The 26,925-nt window shown below is 50.8% G+C and overlaps 1 protein-coding gene across 3 annotated transcripts; it reads left to right on the top strand.

Moving 5' to 3' along the window:
- The first annotated feature begins 82 nt into the window (after nucleotides 1-82).
- On the top strand, nucleotides 83-26,764 carry myo5b (myosin VB). Of its 3 annotated transcripts, none has more exons than XM_086186672.1 (40): nucleotides 83-200; nucleotides 3,104-3,214; nucleotides 4,121-4,292; nucleotides 4,450-4,594; nucleotides 4,970-5,126; nucleotides 5,199-5,342; nucleotides 5,446-5,527; nucleotides 5,844-5,951; nucleotides 6,093-6,202; nucleotides 6,278-6,543; nucleotides 6,617-6,698; nucleotides 6,836-6,976; nucleotides 7,423-7,545; nucleotides 7,829-7,912; nucleotides 8,327-8,461; nucleotides 8,534-8,631; nucleotides 9,512-9,598; nucleotides 9,675-9,786; nucleotides 10,254-10,465; nucleotides 10,625-10,781; nucleotides 12,572-12,811; nucleotides 13,053-13,289; nucleotides 13,734-13,827; nucleotides 14,147-14,274; nucleotides 14,681-14,800; nucleotides 14,875-15,030; nucleotides 15,139-15,204; nucleotides 15,334-15,573; nucleotides 16,032-16,126; nucleotides 16,555-16,632; nucleotides 16,887-17,085; nucleotides 17,817-17,910; nucleotides 18,281-18,412; nucleotides 18,655-18,806; nucleotides 18,885-18,971; nucleotides 19,057-19,207; nucleotides 20,131-20,425; nucleotides 22,259-22,433; nucleotides 24,378-24,458; nucleotides 25,791-26,764. In XM_086186672.1, the coding sequence occupies exons 1-40, from the start codon at nucleotides 171-173 to the stop codon at nucleotides 25,941-25,943; spliced, it is 5,529 nt and encodes a 1,842-aa protein (XP_086042798.1). In that variant the 5' UTR covers nucleotides 83-170; the 3' UTR covers nucleotides 25,944-26,764. The 3 variants fall into 3 exon arrangements, with proteins under 3 accessions (XP_086042798.1, XP_086042799.1, XP_086042800.1); XM_086186673.1 differs by lacking the exon at nucleotides 83-200 and adding an exon at nucleotides 691-1,300; XM_086186674.1 differs by lacking the exons at nucleotides 83-200; nucleotides 16,555-16,632 and adding an exon at nucleotides 691-1,300.
- Nucleotides 26,765-26,925: the final 161 nt, after the last annotated feature.

Here is a 26,925-nt window from a genome sequence, read left to right on the forward strand (position 1 = left end):
GGCTGCTGTGGGCGGGCTGGCATCTTGTCACACTTAACAGGTAAGCAGCTCATACCTGCAGAGGGCGTGGCCTGGGAGTGGACTCTCAGCCCTGCTCCGACAGGTCTGGAGATCACCGGCGGCTCGCTGTCATCTGCCACGTCCTCTGACTGTCTGCTGGTGGAGAGAAGATGGCCGGTGATTACTACCCCTACTCCAAGGTAAGACTGCACACCTGCTGCTGGTGTCAAGGTGGACTGGTGACCTGAGGGTTGATAGTCAGGTTACACACACACACACACACACACACACACACACACACACACACACACACACACACACACACCATTAGTCCCCATTACTCAACCAGATCTGATCACAGGCTGCTGAGCTGAAACCTTTAACATCAATACAGGTGAAGGGGCGGAGCCTCCTGCCCAAAACTATATTGTTATTTTTTTGAAGGAGAAGAGAAGAGGTTGTTGTCACGTAAACATAGTAGGTGAAATTTGTCTCCTGCATTTAACCTCCCCTGAACTCAGCAGTGAGCAGCAGGCCCAGGTGTGCTGCCAGGCCCAGGTGTGCTGCCAGCACCCTGCTCAGGAGAGCTTCCTGTGAGTCAAACGTCTGATCGCTCCTCCAGCAGCACCTGGGTAATAACAAGGGCCTTCCTCGTTGTCCCAGTGCTGCTGGAGGAGCGATCAGTCCTGACTACCACCTTCATCCCGCGGCAGCCTACACCGACGTCCTGGTCCCCCACGATGACGACGATCCTCAGACAGATCAGACCTACAAGAGCAAACTAATCACGTGACTAGCTGGACATCACGAGGACGAATGAGACAATAATTTGGACGGATTAAATGTTCCTGCTGATAATAATACACACGAAGAAGAAAATCTAAACCACGATCATCATTTGACCCTCAGGTCTGCCCACAACACACGCGCACACAAATGTGTGTGCGTGTGTGTTTGTGTGTGTGTGTGAGAGAGAGAGAGAGAGAGAGACCCAGGAAGAGTCAGATGGTGGATCAGACCGGAAACGACCGAACGGAGCCGATTCATGTCTTCGGGCTTTGTTTGTTTAACTTTCCCGGCGGGTCATTACCGGACCGAACACCTGATGGGAGCTAGCTAGCCAGCTAGCCGCTCGGTTACGACGCTCGCAGTGAGTAAAGCGACCGGAGCCCGCGGGACACCTGCGCCGCACCTGCTGACATGCCGGCCGAGAGTCACCTGCTTTAGCTGAGGAAACTTCCGGGTTACACGAGCAAAACCTGCCGTTGGGACGATGTCTGTGAACGAGTTGTACACAAAGGTGAGTTAGGCCTGGTTTGACCCGTGAAACCGAACCGCCGCTGATCACCTGTTGATCAGACGGAGCTCGTGAAGCCGCCTGGTCATCAGATCACACCTGAACCAAGCTTCCTCTTATTACCGTCAAACTTCCAGAAGCGTCTCACCTGTTTCGCGACTTCAGGCTGCTTGTTTCCAGTGAAGAAAAGTTAAAATCTGAAGAATACGGACGGTTGACGGCAGTCATAGTTACGCCGAATGTGGCAGAGCAGGGCGCAGACCTCACCTGCCAGGTGGCCCGCCGGCCCGCGGGTCCTTGGTCCACTCTCAGGTACATCCGCGGATTCCTGCACGGAGTACGGCTAAGCTGTCGCTCACCGGATGGAAGCTGTTGCTCTCCGACTTATTTGTTCGAACGGTGCAGAGATTGTAGTTGTTTACCAAGTCGTTCCCTCCTTTGGGTTAGTTAGTTAATGAGTGAGTGAGTTAGTTAGTTAGTTAGTTAGTTAGTTAGTTAGTTAGTTAGTGCAGCCTTGATTTTTATTGTTGTCACAGTAGAAAACTCCAGAAGAAGCAGGCTGAAGAACCCCATGAGTTTAAGCAGCCCTGGTGTTGATGTGGCACAGATGATGTCACTGTGATGTCACCAGGGTCACCAACCTACCACGACACCCTCAGATCTCTACTTTGTTTTTTCACAGTTCATTTTGATGCAGAAGAAGAAGAAAGCGCCCTCAGGACCCAATCGCTCTCTACGCCATCAGTCAACGTTTGAGTTGTTTGTTAACTCGTGGTTGCATCTTCTTCATTCGGACACTCGTACCCCGCCAAGTTGGTATGATGTCATCAGATTGAGATCAACTCCAAGATCTAATTGATTGCTCTTCAGGTCTCCTGCAAACAGACAAACCAACGCTGGTGATCACATGACCTCTGATGTCATGAAAGAGCCCTGAGCTCCACAGCTGTTAGATCAGCTGGGTGGGAGGTTGAATTGATTGATGGAGAGAAAATTTGCTAACTTAACGAGGTGCGCCTCCACTCGGATGAGGGTTATTGTTTCTGGGACTAATGGACCCTCCCAGCTGTCTGGCAGGCGCTGTCCTAATCTGCAGGAGGGGTCTGAGGTGGTGGGCTGCAGCTCAGACCCCTCCTCCTCCTGGCGTCGACTTTGTTAATCAGAGCCACTTGCAGCCGGATTAATCCGGATCGTCCATCTGCTCTCTGCTCCACCAGTCCAGTCGCTGACCTCGGGGGTCTGGGAGACTCCTCGGGATCCATCGGTATCAAAACTCCTCTTCCTGCCCATCCGCAGGATTATTGGAAAGGTTTTTGGATGATCCGGGTCATTGTTGGGATGGCACCAGAGCCGTAGAACGCCATAGACCTGACGTTGCTTTTCTCTGGAACTGAACCAACCGATGGTGCTGAAGACTTTGACAGACCTGAATCAGGAAATGTTTGATCAAGAATTTCTCTCTCATGATGAAAACAAAGTATCTGCTGGCGGCTACAGCATGCAGGGCTGTAGCAGGGCACAGCTGGGGCACAGCTGGGGCACAGCCACCTTAGAAAGGCTCCTGCAGGTACGCGTGTCTGGGCTCAAGGTGCTAGTTGGTGACTTTCTCCAGCACGCCACCTCCCCTTTATTGCAACAGGCTCAAACCTCCACAAACGCCACATTTAGCATCCTGTCGTTTGACTCTTAACCGGCTGTTTTCTACTGTGAGGCTCAGACAGCGAAGCAGGAGACACAGCGCCACCTGCTGTTCATCTCCGGATATTCTCAGTGATGACTGTTTTACCTGACATCCTGTTCTTTCAGTTCACACGGGTTTGGATCCCGGACGCCACTGATGTCTGGAAGGCTGCTGAGATCACCAGAGACTACAGGGAAGGAGAGGCGGTCCTGCACCTGCGACTGGAGGATGACTCGGTTAGTGTCCACGGTCCTGGCAGGATGAGAAGACGGTTCTGGACTTGTGTTTGCATGACTGTTACGTGATTCTGGAGAGGCTTTGATTCAGGCGTGTTACTGGCATGATTGCTGCGTGCTCCTGCAGTGATCCGGTGGGAGCCTGGTGGGGTCCACGTGCCTCCCAGGGTCACGTCATTGGAGGCGAGGGACGCCACCTGTTTTCAAGTTGCTTTTCTTTTCGTGGAGTTCCCTCACACCTCTGCTGAAGCACCTCACTCCCATGACCCGATGATGCGTAGCTCATCGTGTGTCGATCCAACAATCAGCCGTGTCATAATGAGACGAGCGCTGTTCTTCCTGTGGTCAAATCAACAAGGTCACTTCTCCATTTTGAGATATGCAAAACATGCATTCAGCACCAGACACCACAAACAGAACCATGAGAGGAACTGAAAATCATTACCTGATTAAGTTGGTTTTATTCTCATCAACTCATGATCTGAGAACCCTTATGAACTTATAGGGTCAAAAGAAAAGATCTATAAGATAAAAATGTATGTAACACCTTGTGGAAATAAATACACTTTCAGTTCAATTTTAAAGGCATTCTTACCCGTTTCATTAACCAAAAATCTTGGCAAAGAGTTCCATGCGGCCATGGCTCTGTCGTGCAGCGTTCTCTGTCCGGCTCCTGTTCTAGAAGCAGGCAGGAGAACCCTCCTTTCTGATGCCTGACGTGTAAAGTATTCGTGTCCATCCAGAGAAAACTTCAAATTCTTAAACTAACAGGACTCTTTGTTGTCATGATATTTCTTACAAAACTGACAAGACAATAGTGTAACCTACTTTTAACTGGTAGTGATGCGTATCATGACGGAGTGCGTGTCTTGTTGATGTTGGCTGTGTCCTGACTTCCTGTCTCAGACTCTGGAGTATCCTGTCGGTCCGAAGAGTAACCCCCTCCCCTTCCTACGGAACCCCGACATCCTGGTTGGCGAGAATGACCTGACGGCCCTCAGCTACCTGCATGAGCCTGCAGTCCTGCACAACCTGCGAGTGCGGTTCTTGGAGTCCAACCACATCTACACCTACTGCGGTCAGTCTGCTACTTCCTGTCAGACGTCTGATTCGTGATTTGCTTTGATCACAATTGTATTGCTGAGTGATGACTGGCGTGACGTCCAGCTCCTGCACCTCTGAGGTTTGAGGGAAGTTTAAGCGGGAAATGTGAATCGCGCTGTGTGACTCTGCAGGGATTGTCCTGGTGGCCATCAACCCCTACGAGCAGCTGCCGATTTATGGCGAGGAAGTCATCAATGCCTATAGCGGTCAGAACATGGGTGACATGGACCCGCACATCTTTGCTGTGGCCGAGGAAGCGTACAAACAAATGGCCAGGTCAGACCGCTCCTGTGGTAGCTTCATCGTGTCTGAGGGGTTCTCCTCCCTCCTCCTTTACGTTCAGATCAAAAGGGGAAGGTTCCATATGGAAAGATTACACGCTGGACGGGAATAGACGCAGGGGTTTGGGATCTGTGGGCATTTCCACAACTTTTAGGTGACGATGTGTCCAACTTCCTGTACTAGGTTGTGATGATGTCTTTATTCATGGCGATGTGAGCTGACGGTCTCTAGTCCAGCCAACAGAAGTGAATGTTTGCAGTTGTCAGGCGTTTGGATCTCAAGTGTTTTATGTCCTGTGGATCCGTCTAATTCCCGGAGCAGCGTCTGTCCACCAGCGCCTCAAAGAGGACTCGTTGACCTTTTTTTCAGAGACGAGAGGAATCAGTCCATCATAGTGAGCGGCGAATCAGGAGCTGGGAAGACCGTCTCTGCAAAGTACGCCATGCGCTTCTTTGCCACAGTGGGCGGGTCAGCCAACGACGCCAACGTGGAGGAGAAAGTTCTGGCCTCCAGTCCCATCATGGAGGTGAGTGACTTCCTTTGATCGTGCCATTGAGAGGGACACATTTGTAAATGGAGACCCCCCCCCCCCCCCCAGGCCATTGGAAATGCAAAAACCACTCGAAATGACAACAGCAGTCGCTTCGGCAAGTACATCCAGATCGGATTCAGCCGGCATTACCACATCATTGGAGCCAACATGCGCACGTACCTGCTGGAGAAGTCTCGTGTTGTGTTTCAGGTAAGTGTGATGTCGCCGATGGATAAGTGTGATGTCACTGGCGTCGTCCATGTGCTGCCTGTTCTTCATCCACTCTGCAGCATTGATCCGTTGTGTCTCGTAGGCTGAAGATGAGAGGAACTATCACATATTCTACCAGCTCTGTGCCTCTGCTTCGCTGCCTGAGTTCAGTGAGCTCGGCCTCAGTGAGTCGCCATCTTGAGTTCTTTACTGCAGAAATGTGAGAGATGTTGAGCCTCCGTTTGTGTTCGCGATTGTTCGAGTATCAGAAGGGTTCCTCATGTTTATGTGCTCTTGTTGTTCCAAGAGAAATGTTTGGTTTGATTTGTCAGAAGCTCTGTCAACCTTTTTTCAGTCTGATGGTTTTAGTTGTAATGAGACTTCAGTGGACGCTGTGTGTTTCTCGTGGTCAGTCGTCCTGGCGGTTGTTGACGCTGCACCAGAGGCGAGATCAGTCGATCAGTGTGGGGTTCCGCTAGCGTTTCTCTCATGTGTCACCAGCGAGCGCCGAAGATTTTGTCTACACATCTCTGGGCGAGAACGTCTTCATCGACGGAGTCAATGATGCTGATGACTTCAAGAAGACCAGACAGGCCTTCACGCTGCTGGGTAAGAGAACAAACCTGCTATTGAGATGGTACCTGTGGGGGCGGGGCTGGATATCACCTTCGTCCCTCTTGCAGCAGCACAAACAGCTGCCATCATTTTGACAGGTGTGCTTGCGTGATGCACGTGTCTTCATCTGCTCAGGTATAAAGGACCCCAGTCAGATCAGCATCTTCAGAATATTAGCGTCCGTCCTGCATCTGGGCAACATCGAGATCTGCTCCGAGAGAGACGGCGAGTCCTGTCGCATCTCGGTGCGTTCGCAGTGAAGTCTCATGGTCGGATTTGCCAGTGATAATCCGTCCGCTAACCTTCCTTTTTTTTTGCAGAGAAACGACATCCACCTGAAGCACTTCTGCAAGCTCCTGGGGGTGGAGCTCCAGCAGATGGAGCACTGGCTCTGTCACAGGAAGCTGGTCACCGCCTCCGAGACGTATGTCAAGAGCATGGCCAGCAAGCAAGCGTCCAACGCCCGAGATGCCCTGGCCAAGCACATTTACGCCCGCCTGTTTGACTGGATTGTGGAGCACATCAATGTGGTGCTGCAGACATCCTCCAAGCAGCACTCCTTCATTGGGGTGCTGGACATCTACGGGTACAGCGCTCGCCACAAGCTCCTCCCGACAGCTGGCAAACGGATGATAACGTGTGTGTTTGTGAATCCGCAGATTCGAAACCTTTGAAGTGAACAGCTTTGAGCAGTTCTGTATCAACTACGCCAATGAGAAACTTCAGCAGCAGTTCAACTCGGTCAGTGTCATTCTCAGATGACCATTAGATGTGGGTGGGGCCACGGACTCAAAATGGTGGTCACGTCCATTGAGAATCTCAGTGACTGTTGTATCAAAAGTTTTGGTGGTTGCTGTTTTGAATGTTGTTGTGAGCAGCACGTCTTCAAGCTGGAGCAGGACGAGTACATGAAGGAGCAGATCCCGTGGACGCTCATCGACTTCTACGACAACCAGCCGTGTATCGACCTGATCGAGGCTCGTCTCGGCGTCCTGGACCTGCTGGACGAAGAGTGCAAAGTAAGACGTGTCTGCCAGCGCGTGAAGGTCCGACTTCACGGCAGACAGATGATGACGCCTCCCACCAGTATCTCATATATCAATATACTGTGGGTGGCACATCTGGCCTGCTTTACCGTTGCTCAGGTACGCCCATCCTCGACAGGTCAGGTCACACCTGTCTGCGTTAACATACAATAATGCAGGAAGGGCTCCTTTGTTCGGACGAGTCCAATTATCTTCTGTGTTTCACTTCTTCAAAGTACAAGACCAGGTGTTCACACCTGCGCAGACAAGGTGCGTTTAGCTAAACGAATCACACCTCTGATGGGTGATGCTAATTGAAATAGTTTGTATCCTGATGTTGATCCTGTCTGTTGATGAATGATTGGTGCTCGCCATGGCCATTGTCCTGGCAGTTTAATCCTCACATGTTGATAGAAATCTTCCTGACGTGTGGCTTTCAGGTACCCAGAGGGACGGACCAGAACTGGGCCCAGAAGCTCTACAAGCAGCACTCAAGCAGTGCTCACTTCCAGAAACCTCGTATGTCCAACACATCCTTCATCATCGTTCACTTCGCTGACAAGGTAAGAGAACTTCCTGTTCCGGACAATCAAACCGAGCATCTTGAGACCAGATGGATCCCAGTTCTGGTTCGAACCTGAAACAGTCTGTGGCAGGGCCTCAGTTTTGTTCTGGGGTTCGGGTGACTGCATGCTAACTTTAGCTACTAGCACAATGAATCCTTGCGATATCGTTTTGTTGCCACGACGACACACATCATCACGCTGGGATAAAAAGGCTGAACTGTTACTTGAGGAGCGGTGGCAATGAGCGGCTGGTGTCAGGTGATGCCGTGTCTCCTGATAGGTGGAGTACCAGTGCAGCGGCTTCCTGGAGAAGAACCGCGACACCGTGTATGAGGAGCAGATCAACATCCTGAAGGCCAGCCAGGTGAGTCAGAACTCCCCAGCAGCACCCGAAGGATTCGTCCACCCAGAAAGGAATCCTGGTAAAAGTAGCAACCAGCTGAGTCTCTTATGATGGCGGCCATCACTCAGCCTTTTAGAATTTCTTCATCTCACGTTTCTCTCTGTGGCTTTAGGAGAGTATTCACAATCATGTTTTAGTTGTTTACAACAAAATAGGTGGAAACATATTTCCATCATCAGAAATATCGTCTGCTTGTCATCAAGACACACATTTCCTCCATATTTTTGGAAAACAAATTTGTCATTTTGCTGGAAAGATGTCTCAACTTAACAAATAAAGATTTGAGCAATGCTGGCGCTGCTCCGTTGATGTCTCTCCTGGCTCCTTATTTGTGTCACATGATCAGCGTAAATGAATGTTTCCCTTTTCTCTCAGTTCCAGCTGGTGGCAGATCTGTTCAGTGACAAGGATGACATGGCTTCCTCCAAGACGTCCAGAGTGAACGTCCGAGCAGCGAGGTCGACCCCCAAAGCTCCCAACAAGGAGCACAGGAAGACGGTGGGACTGCAGGTGAGCCGACTGCTTCCTGTGCGCTACCTTGCTCGTTAACGGTGCCAGCGATTCTCATGTTTGTGCGTTCAGTTCCGCAGCTCTCTTCATCTGCTGATGGAGACCCTCAACGCCACGACGCCACACTATGTCCGCTGCATCAAACCCAACGACTGCAAGGAGGCCTTCTCGTGAGTGCGAAAGTGAACTGTAGTTTCATGGTGATGTGCTCTGAAAAACCGGAGCAAATGTTGAGTACAGAACCAGATGCATCATGGGAGTCAGAGAAATGTGGAGGAATGTGAGAGACTTTGTTTGCGCGCACAGCAGGTTTCCATGAAGGTCCATATCCTGGTGTGGGTGCTATTATTATTCAGATGTTTGTGTGCGGCGCAGCTGTGGGAGTATTCCCGTTCACCTGTCGGTGTATTCGTGCAACAAGGCCATTTTGTTGCTAGGCAGCCTCTCGAAACACTCACTTCAACCAAGTTCCATTGAGCTCATTCATAAACAAAGATACAAAGGCAATAACCAACCAACAGTCTCCTATGCAGTGAAGTCAGGACATAAACGCTACTTCACGGATATATTAGAAGCGCGCAGCTTGACCTCCAGGTTGTCACGGGAACATTTACTGACACCGTTGCCGTGCAAAGTTAAGGGTCATGTTCTGATTAACATGTTTACTTGACTCAGGAACCAGACTTGACGGTCGTCAGCTCAGCTCCAGGACGGTGCGGTCATAAATGTGTCCTGCTTAATGGGAACTAATTTAGACAAAGAAAAACCAAAATCACACATTAACATCTTATTATACAATAAAATGTTTGACCTGAAGGGTGTTGGAGTACTTTTATAAATGTGGAAACACAAATACAGTGATGATGTAAGCGGCGCCAGCATGTGATGAAGGTTGTTTGTGTCAAAGATGCTTCATTGTTTCCTTCAGGAAAACACTTAGTCAGCGACAGTGCTCTGACTCATCAGCGCACTGGGTTGCTGCGCTCACCGTGATGCCAAACCTACGGATGAGGTCACGCAGAAGTCCTGAAGTTGTTTGTGTCCGTGCAGGTTCGACTCAAGTCGAGCGGTGCAGCAGCTGAGGGCGTGTGGCGTCTTGGAGACGATCCGGATCAGCGCTGCTGGATATCCATCCAGGTAAATAGTCGCTTTCTGAATCCGCAGAGAGAGAACGTGATGTTCCTCAGGGGTGTGTGTGTCCATGTGTGTCCAGGTGGACCTATCAGGACTTCTTCAACCGATACCGAGTTTTGATGAGGAAGTCCGACATGACGTCAGCAGACAGGAAGCTGGCGTGCAGGAATCTGCTGGAGACACTTGTCAAGGTGAGACGTTCCTCCGATGTAACACTGGTCCATGGCCTTTGACCTGCTCCCCTTGTGTGAGTAAACAAAGATTACTGGATGTTGGTGACCAGTCGGGCATCAACATCCGCTCACAGAGGCTGAAGCCTCGAGCGGTTGGTGACATCACCAGGGTCTGATTCAACAGAACGGAACACGTGAACGGTGTTCGTGTCTCCACGCCTGTGACGGGAGGCTGGCGTCCACCTCGTGATGATGACATCTAAGGAACTCTTGAACATTTGTTTGAAACTCCCGGACTTGAAATAAATTGGTTAGGTTTCTTAGGTCAGAGGTCACCGAGACCCGATATCTTTCTTCATCCCAAAGCTCAGCCTAGTTGTGATGTCATGGCTGTCAGTTGACTCTGTGGTGCCACAAAGCCAAACTGTAGAAGTTGTACCCTGATTGGACACATCATGATGACATCACTCTGATGTGTGCTTCAGGAGCCTGACATGTTCCAGTTCGGTAGGACGAAGATCTTCTTCCGGGCGGGTCAGGTGGCGTACCTGGAGAAGTTGCGGGCCGATAAGTTCCGTGCCGCCTGCATCAAGATCCAGAAGACAGTGCGAGGCTGGCTGCAGAGGGTTCGGTACCGCAAAATCCGCACATCTGCCATTATGCTGCAGCGATACGGCCGAGGATACCTGGCACGCAGGTGAGTTGTTATTGACCACCAACCGAGGCCGGGGCGTTCCTGGCCAGAGGAGATGATTCTGTCCGAGGTATTAAGGTATTTAGACAGAGAGAGAGACGGGGGAAAGGGACAGAAAAGAGAGGAAGACGTTCAGGAATGTCACCTGTGGTTCTTCTTCAGGTACGCTGAGTTTCTGCGTCTGACCCAAGCCGCCCTCATCTGTCAGAAGCAGTACCGCATGGTGAGGGAGCGCCGGGCCTTCCTGAGAGTGAGGCAGGCGGTGGTCACCATCCAGGCCTACACCCGGGGGATGTACACCCGTCGCATTTACCATGAGGTACCAACACGCTCCTCCTCTCACTCGCCGCCAGACTGTCACGTATTTCTGTTGGTTCATCTTGGAAGAATTTAGAAAGACGAAGTAGGAATCACTCAACACAGGAATGTCAGTGAAGCGTTAATGAGGAAACCCCTGACAGCACAGAGAGCAGCGACTCCCTGGCTCACGTTCCTCAACCACATGGACAGACAGCAGCAGACTTCATGTCCGTTCCAGGCCCTGCCTTGGAAGTGTCAGCATGGTGGGACTTTCCCAAAGCTCACAGAATGTTCTCACTGTCCCCAGAACTGCAGCACACTGTCATGGAACAGCCAGATTCCTAACCACTCCAACACAAGGTTTCATGAATGCTGTCATACTGTAGGAAGTCAGTCGTGTCCCATGTGAAAACCTCTACATGCCCCACCTGAGCAGGAGTCGGTGCTTCCAGCTGAGGGCAACGGTGCAGCAGCAAATCAATGACCTGAGTCAGAACCGGCTCAGCCTGTTTCATACTTTCATCTGTTTGATCAGCGATGGCGGCTTTCCACCTGCACAGGCTACACGGCTGATGTCATCATGAATGCACAATGATGTGACGGTGCCACAAGTCAATCAAAACCAAGAACACATTTAGCTTTAATGTGAAGGCAGGGCTTTACTAATAACCCACCTGGAAAGGAAAGGTGAGTCAGTCAAGCTTCTCACCCACAAACCTGAGACGAAGGCTGGTGTTGAGGAGAACACGGATGTAGAAACTGTAGATCGTCATGCCATTGTGAAGCTGCACAAACCAACTCAACTTATGGAGGAGGATGCAGCTCATCGGCCGATACCCAGCGCTCCGCCTCCCACTGCAGACTAAACAGTCCAGGTGACCAGGGATAGCGTGTCAGTCCCAAGCCAGGGGTGTGGCCCGGCGCCCATAGACGACAGGAAGCTCAATGCTGACCACCACCAAACCCGGCTGAGTTCTTTTTGGCGTCACCGCCATCCCAGCAACCGACAGCCTGTCTCCAGGGTCACGTGTCAGTCGTTGTCAGTTCTGAGAGTGTCGCTGCAGCAGTAGCAGGTCAGCTTCACTTGGCCAGTGGGTTCATATCAGTGGGAATCAAACGCAACAACCCTTCATTCTGCGGTCAGTCTCGCAACATAATTATCACGCCTGCAGAGGCGGAGCTGCTTGCATCACGGCACCTCCTCAACACTCTCTCATCATTCAGGTTGAACCATGTTACCGTCAGAATAACGGCGTGGTGGCTGCCCATCGCTGGTTGTCTCACTGTTTGTCAGCGTGTTTTCACTGTTGTCGTGTCACTGCTTGTTTTAGTGAAGCTCTTCTTCTATGTTGCCACTGTCGGACCTCTGAGACCGAGATGCCCACAAACGCACCGCAACAAACTGGTGTGGCCAAGTCAAACTGTGAGCACCAGACGGCTCGTCACACGCTTCATTTTATAGTTGACGGTGTAGGAACGTTGAACCGGCCAACATGAACAGCCGTGAAGGGTAAACGGCTGAATGTTCTCTCAGGGGTCAGAGGTCAGAGCTCATCCATCTGTCACATGACTGCTACTTTTATTTTGTATTGACCATTATTGATCCAGATGTGTTTCGTGATCGACACCCATCTCGCCAACACACAGCCCAGTGGGGCAGGACGGTTAAATACAGGCCTTCAGTCTGTGCATGTGGCGACTCGATTGGTGGCCGTGTGTTTCCAATTGGAGTTGGAATGTGACCCGGCGGCGTCCCTCAGGGTCTCTTTAGTTTCAGACAAACACCTCAGTGTCAACTATCCTCTGCAGTTCCTGCTGCACCACAGAGCCATGATCATCCAGAAGAGAGTCCGTGGCTGGCTGCAGCGCTCCAAGTTCCGACGAGCTCGCGCTGCCGCCATCACCATCCAGTGTGCGTACAGGCGTGTGCTCGCCAAACGACAGTTCAAACAACTGAAGATTGAAGCTCGATCAGCGCAGCACCTGAGGAACCTGAACACGGGGATGGAGAACAAGATCGTCCAGCTGCAGCGCCGCATGGACGACCAGGTACGAGCACATGTCGACTACACCAAGATATACTATCACATGTACGCACATATATACTACACAACACCTCAGGTACTCAAACACTAGTATCAGGAGTATCAGCACCAGTAGTGGTAGCAGCATCAGTAGCACCAGGACCGTCACATGTCCTGTGTCTAATTGTAAAGAGTATTAGGCTCAGAATTGAAGTACTAATGGCAGTGATAGTAGTACCAGTACTGTCTTGTGTCTTGTGTCTCAGAGTAAGGAGTACCGGACTCAGAACGAGCAGCTGCTGCTCACCAACACCACTCTGGGTTCTGAGGTGACCCGGTTACAGCAGCTGCTGCAGCAGGCCCGCAGTCGTCAGGGTGACGGAGGTCAGCTGATGTCACTGCAGGAGGAGCTGGAGAGGCTGAGGGCGGAGCTTCAGGAGGCACAGACCCAGAGGAGGCGGCAAGAGGAGGAGCATCAGGCCGAAAAACTGGGTCTGACTCAGGTCAGTGTGAGTCCGAAGAGCTGACCAAGTCAATGTAAAACTAATGCGCCACACCCAGCTAGACTCAACAGAACATCCTGACCCAGATGATGGTTCTGATCCCTGAGATCCATGTTCTGTGGGCTCAGTTGTAAGAAACCATCCATCCATCCAGTTTCTACCTGTTATCCTGTTAAGGGTCATGGGGGTAGGGGGTGGAGCCTATCCCAGCAGCCTTCAGGTGAGAGGCGGGGTTCACCCTGGACGGGTCACCAGTTGTTGTAGAGACCTTTGTTCTCAGAACCAAATAAGCTGAACAGTAGAAGAACAGCGTTCTGATATCTGCGTCCATCAGTCACCTCCTTTGCTGTGTAAATAGTGACCCGAAACCTTGATGGTTCAGTTGTTCTGGTGCTGCTCGCCTGGAGCTGCTCCACTGATGGCTGTGTCTGGTCTGGCCATCAGAGGGTCCGCCATCTGGAGGAGGAGAACGCTCTGCTGAAGTGTGAGAAGGAGGAACTGAACCAGAGGATTCTTCAGCAGTTTGAGAACGCTGCAGGTGAGCGACCACGTCAGGAGGCTCCGCTCTCTGTCCAATAGAGATGATACTGACAGCCTCATTAGCCCCTTCAGTCATCAATAGACAGGAAGTGTTGGGAGCTGAACTTCCAGGAGGCATGGGTCAACAGAATGTTTCTCTAAAATACTGTTTCAGTAATGTGAGTTACTACACAGAGGTGTGTGTGTGTAACCATGGTAACACTGCTCCTCTAGTGGAAGCACTTGCGTGGAGGCTGTTATCACATGACTTCTGTGTTGTACTGGACGAAATGTTGCGTGGTCAGGTGATATCATCATGCTGCATGCGTGTGTTTCAGGTGATGAGAGCATGTCGCTGCAGGCGGAGCTGGATGCAGAACGGCAGCGCTACCAGAACCTGCTCAAAGAGTTCTCCAGACTGGAGCAGCGCTACGACAACATGAAGGAGGAAATGTCTCTGACCAAGGTCCCTCTGATGCTCTTCTGTCGGCCGGTCCAAACCGCCACGGCACTCTTCCGCACTAAGCTCTATAGTTCAGAAGCTGTGTGGCGGCGGGTATCGAACATGCTGCCGTGCAAATGACCTCAGCACTGAATGTGGCAGCATTCAACCCCTGAGGCGCAGTGTCCTCATGGCGGTGAAGTGTCAGTGTTGTCAAACTGAAGAGCGATAAACTAAACCAAAGATTTGCAGTGAGATGTCCTTTTTGACCGCTAGCCAGCCCTGAGTACCTGCAGTGATGTCATGTGTTTACCTGCATTAGTGACATCACATAGTGAGAACGTTGCCTTGGCGTTTGGACTGAAGGCACACCAGTATCGTCATGGCAGAAGAACTGTGCAGTGACTCTCGTTGTTCTGTGGTCCTCCAGTTCCACGCGGGTCACCAGAGAAACCCGTCCAACCAGAGCAGCCTGGAGTCGGACTCCAACTACACCTCGATCTCCACCTCGGAGGTGGGAGATACAGATGACTCCATCCAGATGGTGGAGGTGAGTCTGCAGCGGGAGGACAGGATGAGGGGGAGGAGCCAACGTGTCACAATTAACAATGTCTCTTCCTGCAGGAAATGGGTGTGGAGAAAGCGGCCATGGATATCAGCCTGTTCATGAAGCTGCAGAAGAGGGTTCGAGAGCTAGAGCAGGAGCGCAGGAAACTGCAGGCCAGTGTGGACAAGTTTGAGGAGCTTGCCAAGCGCAAGGTGACCACGGTTGAGCCCAAGGTCAGGCCCAGTTGAAGAAAACCAAGTCAGAATAGAGATGAGCCGCTCCAGCGGGCCCTGAAGGAGTCTGGAGATGTATGTCGTGTTTTAAAAGTTTTCTCATCACAGGTTTCTGAGGCAAAGAGTGCTGCTGACAGGCAGGAGACAGCAGATGCAGCCTACAACAACCTGAAGGTAGGACAGCATCGTCCTCACCATCACTCGTGTAGCACGTCACCTTTGAGATGCAACTCACACATGTCGCCAACTTTAAGGTGAGATGTAACGGTCAGGGAGCTGGTAACATCTGTCGCTGTCCTGCAGAGACAGGAACTGGAGTTGGAGAACAAGAAACTGAAGAATGACCTGAACGAGCTGAGGAAGGGCGTCGCTGAACGTGCCTCCCAGAACAACTCGTCCAATGAGTTGCAGGAAGGCTACAACGCTCTGTTGAGTCAGCTCAAAGCAGCCAATGAGGAGCTGGAGGCCCGCAAGGAGGAGGTGCTTATCCTGCGTACTCAGATCGTCAGCACAGCGCAGCAGCTGGAGGGGAACCAGCGTCTGGTGAGCTGAAACGTTACTAGACACTCAGTCTGTAACATGGGCATAATCAAGCTTCCATGATAATTAAAGAATGGGCTGCACAGGTGTGAGGGCGGAACCTCTGCATACCTAGAACAAGACCACTCGTGTTAACGTCCACCCTTGTGTCACCACGCCTTGGTTTGTTAATGTAGAAGGGTACAAACATTTGCTGGTCATCTGCACCAGAGCATCGAACTAAACCCCTGCTGCTGTGGCAGAGGCTCGTGGGTCCGAGTCCTTCCTGTCGTCTGCGTCGGTTTCCTGGGATTAATTGTCCTGATCAGGGAGTCTGCCGGTGCCGCTCTGGTGAAATGACACACATTCTCTCCGTCTGGAGCAGGTGGCGTTTGGTCTTGCTGGTCACATGTCCAGCCTAGTGCTGCCCTCGGAGGCGGCACTGATCTCTGTGCTTCTTAACATGGCGTCTCTTTGTGCAGGACAATACAGACGGCTCTGAAGTGACCTCCAGTGAGGCGCCCGTGGACAAAGAGGAGGCAGTGAGAGCCTATCACGGTCTGTGTGAGTCCAAAAAGTAAGTGTCACTACTTCCTGTTCCCGCCCACCTCAGGTCCTGACACCTGCGTCTGGGCCCTGACTTCATTCATGTTTCTAATTAACGCAGCCTTATGAACCATGACGAGCACTTGTTAATTTTTGTTGTTCCACAACAAAACTCCGCCCACCTGGGCGTCCTGATGAATGACCAGCGCATCAGGTCAGATATGGACGCGTGCTTTGTCGATGAACGCTAGCTCAGCTTTGGCAGGAAGGAGGGAGGAGTCTCCACTAGGGGGCGCTAAATCTTACAGTGGTTTCTTTAACTGTGACAAAGGTCAAAGGTGACATAGTGACTCCACCATCCTCTCTTCTGCTGCCACTTTGAGTTGACTGCTGCTTCTGTTCTCACCTACTGCTTTGTCCTCCATCCTCCTCTGTCCATCCGCCCCTGCTGGGCACCAGTAGTCAGCAGGACTGGTGTCATCTGAACGAAGATGGAGAGCTGGGTCTGGCCTACCAGGGGCTCAAGCAAGTCGCCAGGTCTTTCTTTCCTTTTGACTCTTGTTGTTGCGCTCACTTTCCCCCACCTTCTCTTTCCTGCCTGATGGCTCGTGACTGACCCCTACTGGAGACATCCGTTACTCTCCTAGTCTGTGCGCACACACTGAAATGATAGAACTAATGAACTCAAGCCAGGTGCTAGCAGAACCCTGAGGTGACATAAGCAGAACCCTAAGTTAGTGCTGGCAGGAGGCTGATAGAACACGAATGTAAGGCGTCTGTGGTCCCGGCAGGCTGCTGGAGGCGCAGCTGCAGTCTCAGGCGCGGCAGCACAGCGACGAGCTGGAGGCACTTCACACTCAGATTGATCTCCTGAAGGACGACATTGAGAAGAAGCAGGAGAAGCTCAACGACATCATGGCGCTGTCGCCTGAAGCCCAGGTGGAGTACAGCGTGCAGCTGGAGATCACGCGCCTCACCAACGACAACCTGGTAAGACATCTGCAGCTGGTCTGTCCTCAGTAGGACTCATTTCTTTTGAATTCTGGGTGAATAAAACACGGCTGACCCCTGGGCTTGTTGGTGAAGATGAAATGGACCTCTGTTCTATCAGACTACCAAACCCTCAAGAGAACCCTAAGGTGGAACGCTGTTCTGCCAGCCAATGTGTCTGGGCTGCTCTACACAGGGACCACTTCCTGTTTGAGCAATTACAAAAACAAACAAACAACAACAAAAACCTCAATAGTTACCACGTTCACTCTTCAGCTGAAGACTTACGAATCCTTACGTCATCGTTGATGAACGCTCACGCGTGCGTGTTGCCTCCAAGTGTGCATCAGCTGCTCACGTCATCTTTGGGAAACCAGTATCTCGCCACAGTCTCGTACGTGAGGAAGTGTCAGAGGCTCTGTCGTGTTGGGGGCCGGACATCATCAGCGCTGTGGTGGAGTTCTGATCACATCAGCTACAGGAAGTTGCACATCAGGTCATGTGACCATTCTACCGAATTGAACATTTATTTGAAAGTGTGATGCATCTTCACATTGACATGTGATCACTCCAAATTTGATAAGAGCACAACAAAACACATCCAGCGTTTTCTTTTTTCTGTGGTTTTGTAGTATCCTGATTGTGCGTGTGCGTGTGCGTGTGTGTGTGTGTGTGCGCGTGCGTGTGTGTGTGTGTGTGTGTGTGCGTGTGTGCGCGTGCGCTCCCTGCAGGACCTGAAGGAGCTGGTAGAGAAACTGGAGAAGAACGAGAGGAAACTGAAAAAGCAGCTTAGGATCTACATGAAGAGGGTCCAGGAGCTGGAAGGTAATGAGGCCCCGCCCACCATCACGGTCATGTCTGAGAGTACGTAGAACCCAGAGACAGAGAACCAAGAACATTTTTACTAGAAAGTAGAAGGCCACGGTTTTAATGTGCCAAATTGATGAATTAACAAAAAAAAGTTCAGTATCCAAAAGCATTTATTGTCTAAAGTTGGACGCCATGTTCTGTGCGAGGTCACGAGGTCCCAGCGAGCTCAGCCTGGCAGCGTTGGCTTACGACTCGTCATCGGAGAACTCATGTCGTATACGTCAATGACCTCAGTACCACTGTGATGGCGCACAGGTGTTTTGCTGTTATTTTCCCACTGTTACATCCCTGATGAGGATGATGACGGAGGCGATCTTCGTCTCAGTGTCTCACAGCAGCAGGTCCAAACCGGAGCTGAGCCGGCAGGTGACAGTGCAGCGGAAGGAGAAGGACTTCGAGGGAATGCTGGAGTACTGCAGGGAGGATGAGGCGCTGCTGGTCCGCACGCTCATCACAGGTGAGGCTGGAACACGTGACCCGCGACACGGGAGCTACACGTCTGTTGTCATAGCAACCCTGTCTCTGACGTCATGACTGTGGTAATCAAAATAAACCTTTCAAAGGGGATTCGTTCATCAATGTGAGGTTAGGGTCAGTGACACGTGGCGGTACCGTTGTCACCGCGGTTGCTCCTGCTGTCAGCCGGTCAGAGCATTGGATGGAGGTTGTGGCTTTGTCATGTGATCTCTTTGTGTCCAGATATTAGACCCAACAGTGTGTCGGCGACAGTTCCCTGTCTGCCAGCGTACATTCTCTTTATGTGCATCCGCCACGCCGACTATATCAACGATGACCAGAAGGTGGAATCGTTGCTCACTGCCACCATCAACACCATCAAGAAGGTTCTCAAGGTGACTGTCGTTCCACCACGTTCTGCTCTGGAACCCATGTTTTTGGTTTGAATGTTTTTAAAACCGTTTTCTCTGCAGAAACATGATGACTTCGAGACGACGTCCTTCTGGCTGGCCAACACCAGCCGTCTCCTCCACTGTCTGAAGCAGTACAGTGGCGATGAGGTAAGGAAGCACGCAGGCGCCGTCAATCTGTGTGTGCCGTGTCCTGTCAGAGCCAGAAGCCAAGTGTTCTGTATTTGTTGTTCAGGCATTCATGACGCAGAACACGGCCAAACAGAACGAACACTGTCTGAAGAACTTTGACCTGTCCGAGTATCGTCAGGTGCTGAGCGACCTGTCGATCCAGATCTATCAGCAGCTGATCCGCGTGGCCGAAGGCATCATCCAGCCCATGATTGGTGAGCCCCCGTCTGTCCCACGCTGACTTGCTGTCCGAGACACTGACACATTTACCTCGATTGGGCTTAAAACATCAGGTGACCACCAAGAAAACTACTCGCTCATATTTTCCCCCCAACCGGTCAAAGCAGACGTGTGTCCCCACTGATCCTGGATCTGCTCCACCTGCTCACGTCCCCGTCTGTCCATCAGTCTCTCCTCCTGTCCCTCTCTTTCCTTCTGTCTCTCTGTCTTCCTCCATTCTCTGTCTTTGTCTCTGTCCATCAGTCTCTCCTCCTTTCTCTCTCTCTTTATCTCTGTCCCTCTCTTTCCTTCTGTCTCTCTGTCCTCCTCCATTCTGTCTTTGTCTCTGTCCATCAGTCTCTCCTCCTTTCTCTCCCTCTTTATCTCCGTCCCTCTCTCTCCTTCTGTCTCTCTGTCTTCCTCCATTCTCTGTCTTTGTCTCTGTCCATCAGTCTCTCCTCCTTTCTCTCTCTCTTTATCTCTGTCCCTCTCTTTCCTTCTGTCTCTCTGTCTTCCTCCATTCTCTGTCTTTGTCTCTGTCCATCAGTCTCTCCTCTTTTCTCTCTCTCTCTCTTTATCTCTGTCCCTCTCTTTCCTTCTGTCTCTCTGTCTTCCTCCATTCTCTGTCTTTGTCTCTGTCCTGCTCTCCTGCTCTCTCCGTCCCCACTGATCCTGGATCTGCTCCACCTTCCTGCTGGTAAAGGAAGGTTCTGGTGGCTGCTGTTGCAGGATGTGCTGCTGATGGAGAATTGTTGGGTGGAGGTTCATTGAAGGAGGGAGGTGCTGGACCTGCTCTACTTGGACAGAGTCAGGACAGAACTTTGGTTGGGGTTTGGTGACACAGATAAACCTGACTTGAGTTTTTAGACTATAAATCTGCAGTAAGCGTTTGTGTCTGTGTTTGCCCGCGTGCACACAGTGTCGGCCATGTTGGAGAGTGAGAGCATCCTCAGCCTGGCAGGTGTCAAAACGATGGGCTACAGGAACCGCTCGTCCAGCATGGACACGGACGGTGGAGGATCCAGCAGCTACACTCTGCAGGCTCTGATCCGCCAGCTGAGCCAGTTTCACGGGATCATGCGAGATCATGGACTGGACCCGGAGATCATCGGGCAGGTGGTCCGCCAGCTGTTCCACTGCATCAACGCCATCACCCTCAACAACCTGCTGCTGCGTAAGGATGTTTGCTCCTGGAGCACCGGCATGCAGCTCAGGTAATTGCACCTGCACACCAGGAAGTCTGATGTCATTAACGCTCCACACCAGCATCTTACTCATCTGACAAGACCACAGAATATTTTGTGCTCATTATGAAGAAACTGAACAGATGAGAAGAGAGATCAAAGCCTCAACTTTCTTTCCTTGTAAGTTCTTCCATTCTGTGTAATCAACATTTGAGAGACTGAGAGTCGATTTCACTTTTGGACAGAAAATTGTGAAAAATGCAAATTTGTAGAAGTGAAAAACTAAATAACAGTACGGTTTCTGGTCCTGGTCCGGGCGGCCCGGTGGAGCAGTGGTCCTCACTGAGGCCCCCCACCAAGAAGGTTGTGGGTGGAGCCCCGGCTGCAGCACGGGGTCTTTCTGGGTGAGTCTCCATGTTCTCCCTGTTCCTGCTGGGTTCTCTCCGGTACTCCAGCTTCCTCCACAGTCCAAAGACATCAAGAGGGACCAGGTTAATCCAGACTCTAAATTGACCGTAGGCGTGGCTGGGAGAGCCAATGGTTGTCTGTCTCTATGTGTTGGCCCTGCCATGGACTGGTGACCTGTCCAGGGGGAAGGCTGCTGGGATAGGCTCCAGCCCCCCGCGACCCTTAATGGGAATAAGCGGAAGACGATGGATGGATGGATGGTCCTGGTCCCTGGACCACTAGAGTCTCCATCCTCCTCCTCCATCCCCACTAAAGTGCCCCCAAGTGGGCCTGGTACAGTACCACAGGTCCCTTGAGAACCAAAGCCTTCATCTGTCTGCTGTGAGTTGGACATGCAGTGTTCTGAGCCAGATGCTCAACAGCTCCATCTGCTGGGCAACAGGGGAAGCACTTCTTATTAACCTGTTAGATAAGATAAGATAAGATAAGGCTTTATTAGTCTCACTATGGAGAAATTTGCAGTTTACAGCAGCAAAGAGCAAATAGTATAGACATTAAGAGCCACACACAATCAAATATGGAAATATTAAATATACAAATATTACAAAATTATTAAAAGTTTAAGAGAAAAAGTGTCTGTGCTGTTAAGTGTTCCAGTGAGAAATGGAGTCCAGAGTTCAGGTGTGACTGTTAAACAGCCTGACAGCAGTGGGCAGGAATGAGCGGCGGTACCTCTCCTTCTTGCAGCGCGGGTGTAACAGTCTCTGGCTGAAGGAGCTGCTCAGTTCTGTCAGAGTGGCCTGGAGGGGGTGGGAGGGTCTGTCCATCATAGCTGTGATCTTAGCCAGCATCCTCCTGTTGCCCACCTCCTCCAGAGTGTCCAGGGAGCAGCCCAAGACAGAGCTGGCCCTCCTGACCAGCCGGTCCAATCTCTCTCTGTCCCAGGCTGAGATGCTGCCTGACCAGCAGGCGATGCCAAAGTGGATGGCTGAGGCCACTACAGAGTCATAAAAGGTCTTAAGGAGTGACCCCTGCACTCCAAAAGACCTCAGTTTTCTGAGCAGGAAGAGCCGGCTCTGCCCCTTCCTGATCAGGGCGTCCGTGTTGTGTGACCAGTCCAGTTTATTGTTCAGGTGAACACCAAGGTACTTGTAGGAGGTGACCCTCTCTATGTTTGAACCCTGGATGTTCACTGGTGCAGGTGGAGAATGTTGTTTCCTGCAGAAATCCTCAAACAGCTCCTTAGTCTTCCCCGGGTTGATCTGGAGGTGGTTCTGCAGGCACCAGTCCACGAAGTCCTCCATCAGCAGAGAAAGAGTTAAAAGGCTTCTTAGGGGTGGGACATTGTCTGGTGACTCAAGGTTTTCTCCTTCAGGCTGATCACTGATGATCCCTCACTCTAAGTGTGTGTGTGTGTTTGTGTGTGTGTGTGTGTGTGTGTGTGTGTGTGCGCAGATACAACACCAGTCAGATGGAGGAGTGGCTGAGAGGAAACAACCTGTACCAGAGTAAAGCCGCCACCATGCTGGAGCCCATCATCCAGGCCGCTCAGCTACTGCAGGTCAAGAAAAAGACAAGTCAGGATGTGGAGGCCATCTGCTCGCTGTGCTCCGCCCTCACCACCCAGCAGGTGACTCGCTCACTAACTCATATTTTCAGATTGTTTAAAAACCAGAACCATGAAAACAACACTAACATTCATATGGGACACGTTTAGAGCTTCTGAGGCAGCAAAGATCAGCTGACCTGAGGAGTTAGAGGGTCACAACACCAACTGGAAGTCTTCAAGGTGACAAATGTGGTCTGATCCATCTGTGGTGTTCTGGGTTTTCACTGTTAACGTGTAAACAAGACAGTTATTTGAGAAATGGTGAAATAGCAATGCTTTTCTTTTGAAAACAGAGTTCAACATAGATGTTCTTTTCTGGCTGGTGTGAAAAGCAACAAATGGTGCTTTAGCTGGCAAAGGGTAGAACGCCATGTTTCAGGATGTAGGTGGAACAGGTGGAATGATAGCATGCGGGATGGTAGTTGATGTGAATAACTGGTTTAATGTTAGATGGTAGGAAGTTAGCTGGCAAGATGTTAGCTGGTGTGACATTAGCTGGTAGGATGTTAGCTGGTAGGATGTTAGCTGGTGTGACGTTAGCTGGTGTGACGTTAGATGGTAGGAAGTTAGCTGGTAGGATGTTAGCTGGTGTGACATTAGCTGGCGTGACATCAGCTGGTAGGATGTTAGCTGGTGTGACATTAGTTGGCGAGTCATTAGCTGGTAGGATGTTAGCTGGTGTGACATTAGTTGGCGAGTCATTAGCTGGTAGGATGTTAGCTGGTGTGACATTAGTTGGCGAGTCATTAGCTGGTAGGATGTTAGCCGGTGTGACATTCGCTGGTGAGTCATTAGCTGGTAGGATGTTAGCTGGTGTGACATCAGCTGGTAGGATGTTAGCTGGTGTGACATTAGTTGGCGAGTCATTAGCTGGTAGGATGTTAGCTGGTGTGACATTCGCTGGTGAGTCATTAGCTGGTAGGATGTTAGCTGGCGTGACATCAGCTGGTAGGATGTTAGCTGGTGTGACATTAGTTGGCGAGTCATTAGCTGGTAGGATGTTAGCTGGTGTGACATTCGCTGGTGAGTCATTAGCTGGTAGGATGTTAGCTGGCGTGACATCAGCTGGTAGGATGTTAGCTGGTGTGACATTAGTTGGCGAGTCATTAGCTGGTAGGATGTTAGCTGGTGTGACATTAGCTGGCGTGACATCAGCTGGTAGGATGTTAGCTGGTGTGACATTAGTTGGCGAGTCATTAGCTGGTAGGATGTTAGCTGGTGTGACATTAGTTGGCGAGTCATTAGCTGGTAGGATGTTAGCCGGTGTGACATTCGCTGGTGAGTCATTAGCTGGTAGGATGTTAGCTGGTGTGACATCAGCTGGTAGGATGTTAGCTGGTGTGACATTAGTTGGCGAGTCATTAGCTGGTAGGATGTTAGCTGGTGTGACATTAGTTGGCGAGTCATTAGCTGGTAGGATGTTAGCTGGTGTGACATTAGCTGGTGAGTCATTAGCTGATAGGATGTTAGCTTTAGGATGTTAGCTGGTAGGATGTTAGCTGGTGTGACATTAGTTGGCGAGTCATTAGCTGGTAGGATGTTAGCTGGTGTGACATTAGCTGGTGAGTCATTAGCTGGTAGGATTTTAGCTGGTGTGACATTAGTTGGCGAGTCATTAGCTGGTAGGATGTTAGCTGGTGTGACATTAGCTGGTGAGTCATTAGCTGCTGGGATGTTAGCTGCTGGGATGTTGGATGGTGGTATTTTAGCAGGTATTATGTGGGCTGCTGGGACTTTGAGAGATGAAACTATATCTGATAGGATGTTAGCATGTGATTCTCAATGCTCGATTAGGTCGTTATCAGATGGGGGGGGGGGGGGGGGCAGTTTGTTCCTGTTGGTGAACCAGTGGCGGTTCAGGTGAATTGTCAGGCCTGATGCCTGGTGGGACGGACCTTCTATTGGCCGTCTCGTGTCAATCAGAGGACAATGTTTCACTGATCGCTCCTGTCCTGTTTGTTGCAGATCGTGAAAATCTTGAACCTCTACACTCCACTGAATGAGTTTGAAGAACGAGTCACTGTGTCCTTCATCAGAAACATTCAGGTACGACACCCCCCATCCTCACAACCACAGCTCCCATCATGCTTTGGGGAATGTAGAGGAAGTGTAGAAAACAGGAAGTGTTTCCAAAGGTCATGAATCTACTTCAGCAATTTGAGCAGCGGCGTTGCACCCTATTGGCCACAAGACACAACTGGGGGGGGGGTATTGACAGACCGACCCACCTCTTCATGCACGGTGCGGAGCCAGCCAGCCATAAGCAATAACCTGAACCCTTGAGCAGCTTAACAGCATGTAGTGGTTCTAATGCTCACAGGTCATTCATACAACACGGGTAGACATATAGGATTGAATGACACTGACTGTCTGTACCCTGAGGAAACCACTAGAGGGCAACAGAAACTGAAAATGGCAACCTGACATTTGAAAACTAAAAACTTACAATGGTAAAAGTCCTGGCCGGCCCACCAGCTCGGGCATTCACTTGGTTCACCGTACTCAAGCACCTTTCCTCTCGTTACCTTTTGATGGATTCAGATTCAGAGAACTTTATTTATCTCCGTGGGGGGGCAATTGAGGGAGCAGAGAGCGGTACAGTTGGTTAGACAACAACAACAACAACAACAACAACATACATGAGGTCAGGAAGTGCAGGAAGAGAAAGATGATGTCATCATCTTTGTTGGACTCAGGCGCACGTTCAGAATCATCACCGCTGCCACCGCTGCCAGTGCTGGGTGTGGCAACATCAGATTCTTGTCTGGTGGGGACGGCTGAACCCCACGACCACCAGACAAGTCTGTGATTTTCTTACTCGTTGTTGCAACTTCCTGGAGGGATTTCTTTTTTATCCCTCAGCTTTTCAGCACCAGCTTTACGTTTTTATGCTCCGTCTGGCTGCATCGCGCCGGCTTGCTATCCACCGAAGCTGTTTTGCACCGTTAGCACAGTGTGACTGATTGACAAGTGACAGTGACAGCTGCAACAGCCTGAGGAAATGGGTGGGACATACCAATGTTGACCAGATTTGATTGGCTATCATCAGCGCAGGCAGGCAGTGAAACGTGAACACAGGTAGTCCATCACAACATTGGGCACTGGCCGACCCAGCCCCCCACCACCAGCAAGTCGACACTGTCGGCTGTTGCGCTAAACTTTTTTCCCTTTGTTTTTCGTTTTTCTCGTGCCCCACTGGCCCACCAGGGAAATCCCTGGCTTCCCGTATGCCAATTCGCCCTTGAACACAACACTTCCAAGAGCTAACAGATGCAGGTGGGCACGTCTACTCACCTGCGTCCAGCACTCAGACCAGGTGGACAGAAGCTTCCTGTTTGTGATGAATGCTGAGAAGAAATGTGGTGATCTGTGTTTCAGAACCGCCTGCAGGAGCGGAACGACCCGCCGCAGCTGCTGGTGGACACCAAGCAGACGTTCCCCGTCCTCTTCCCGTACACGCCGTCTGCTCTGAGCCTGGAGACGCTTCACATCCCTGCCTCCCTCAACCTGGACTTCCTCATCCGAGTCTGACATGTACCAGTCACCTGCTGGTGGCGGACGTTCTCCTGAGTGGCGTTTCACTCCGTCTGCTTCCTGTGAAGACTGTAGATCACATGAAGGCGAAATTTTCTTTTTTCCAACAAGTTTCCTCCTAAAACACCTTAAACTTCTGAACAGCCAACATCCTCCCATGAGTAGCCGGTGGACAGAGTGTTCTGATAGGACAGCAGCAGCGATGACAGTCAGCGCTAAAGCGGCTGTCTGGAGGAATATTTAATCACGTCAGGGGAGCCGCCGTTGTAGCCTCACTCATGTTTGTAGAACAAAGAAAACTTCAGCACTTGAACGTTTGCCAAGTCATAAAAACAATAATGAGTCAGTGTGAACAAGGAGGAGCATCCAGAGCTTGAGGGTTAGCGGTTAGCGGTGTGGGGTCAAATGTTTCTGCCTCTGAACCCACCAAGATTTTTGCTGCTTGTTTTAGAGCGATCACGTGATCTACGCAGCGCCATGGTTCAAGCACGTGCGGTGTTCATGGAGAGACAGATGTTCCAAATGTTCTTCAAATATTGAAGGACTTGAATCTTGGTTCACTGATGTGGATCAATAAACAACCCCCAATCGCAGGAGTGACGATCAGCGTGAGCGCGATGATTTACACTCTAGAACAGTTCCCCTGTCGTCAAGATGAACCCTGTAAGAACCCCCGCTGTTCTCTACGTAGTGATGCTGGTGTCGGGAACAAGATGAAAGGGTTTGAATGGCCAAGGATTTTTATCTTCTGAAAGTTTTTCATCAAGAAAAATGAAATTTGTCTGTAAAATTGTCTTTAAAATGAAAAGTATAAACAATGTCGAATGTGTGTGAAGTTGTTGTGTTGACGTTACAGTAGCAGCTACCTGTTGCCATGGTGATGGTGCTTTTTATGTCCTTATGTGTATCTGTTTGTGTGTGTGTCTGCGCATAGTCATGTTAGTGACTAGCGCTAGCACCAGTACCAGCACGGGCTAGC

This window comes from Aulostomus chinensis, chromosome 19 (genome assembly GCF_037954235.1).
Source record: "Aulostomus chinensis isolate RoL2024-O1b breed Wild chromosome 19, RoL_Achi_v1.0, whole genome shotgun sequence".
NCBI classification, from domain to species: domain Eukaryota; kingdom Metazoa; phylum Chordata; class Actinopteri; order Syngnathiformes; family Aulostomidae; genus Aulostomus; species Aulostomus chinensis.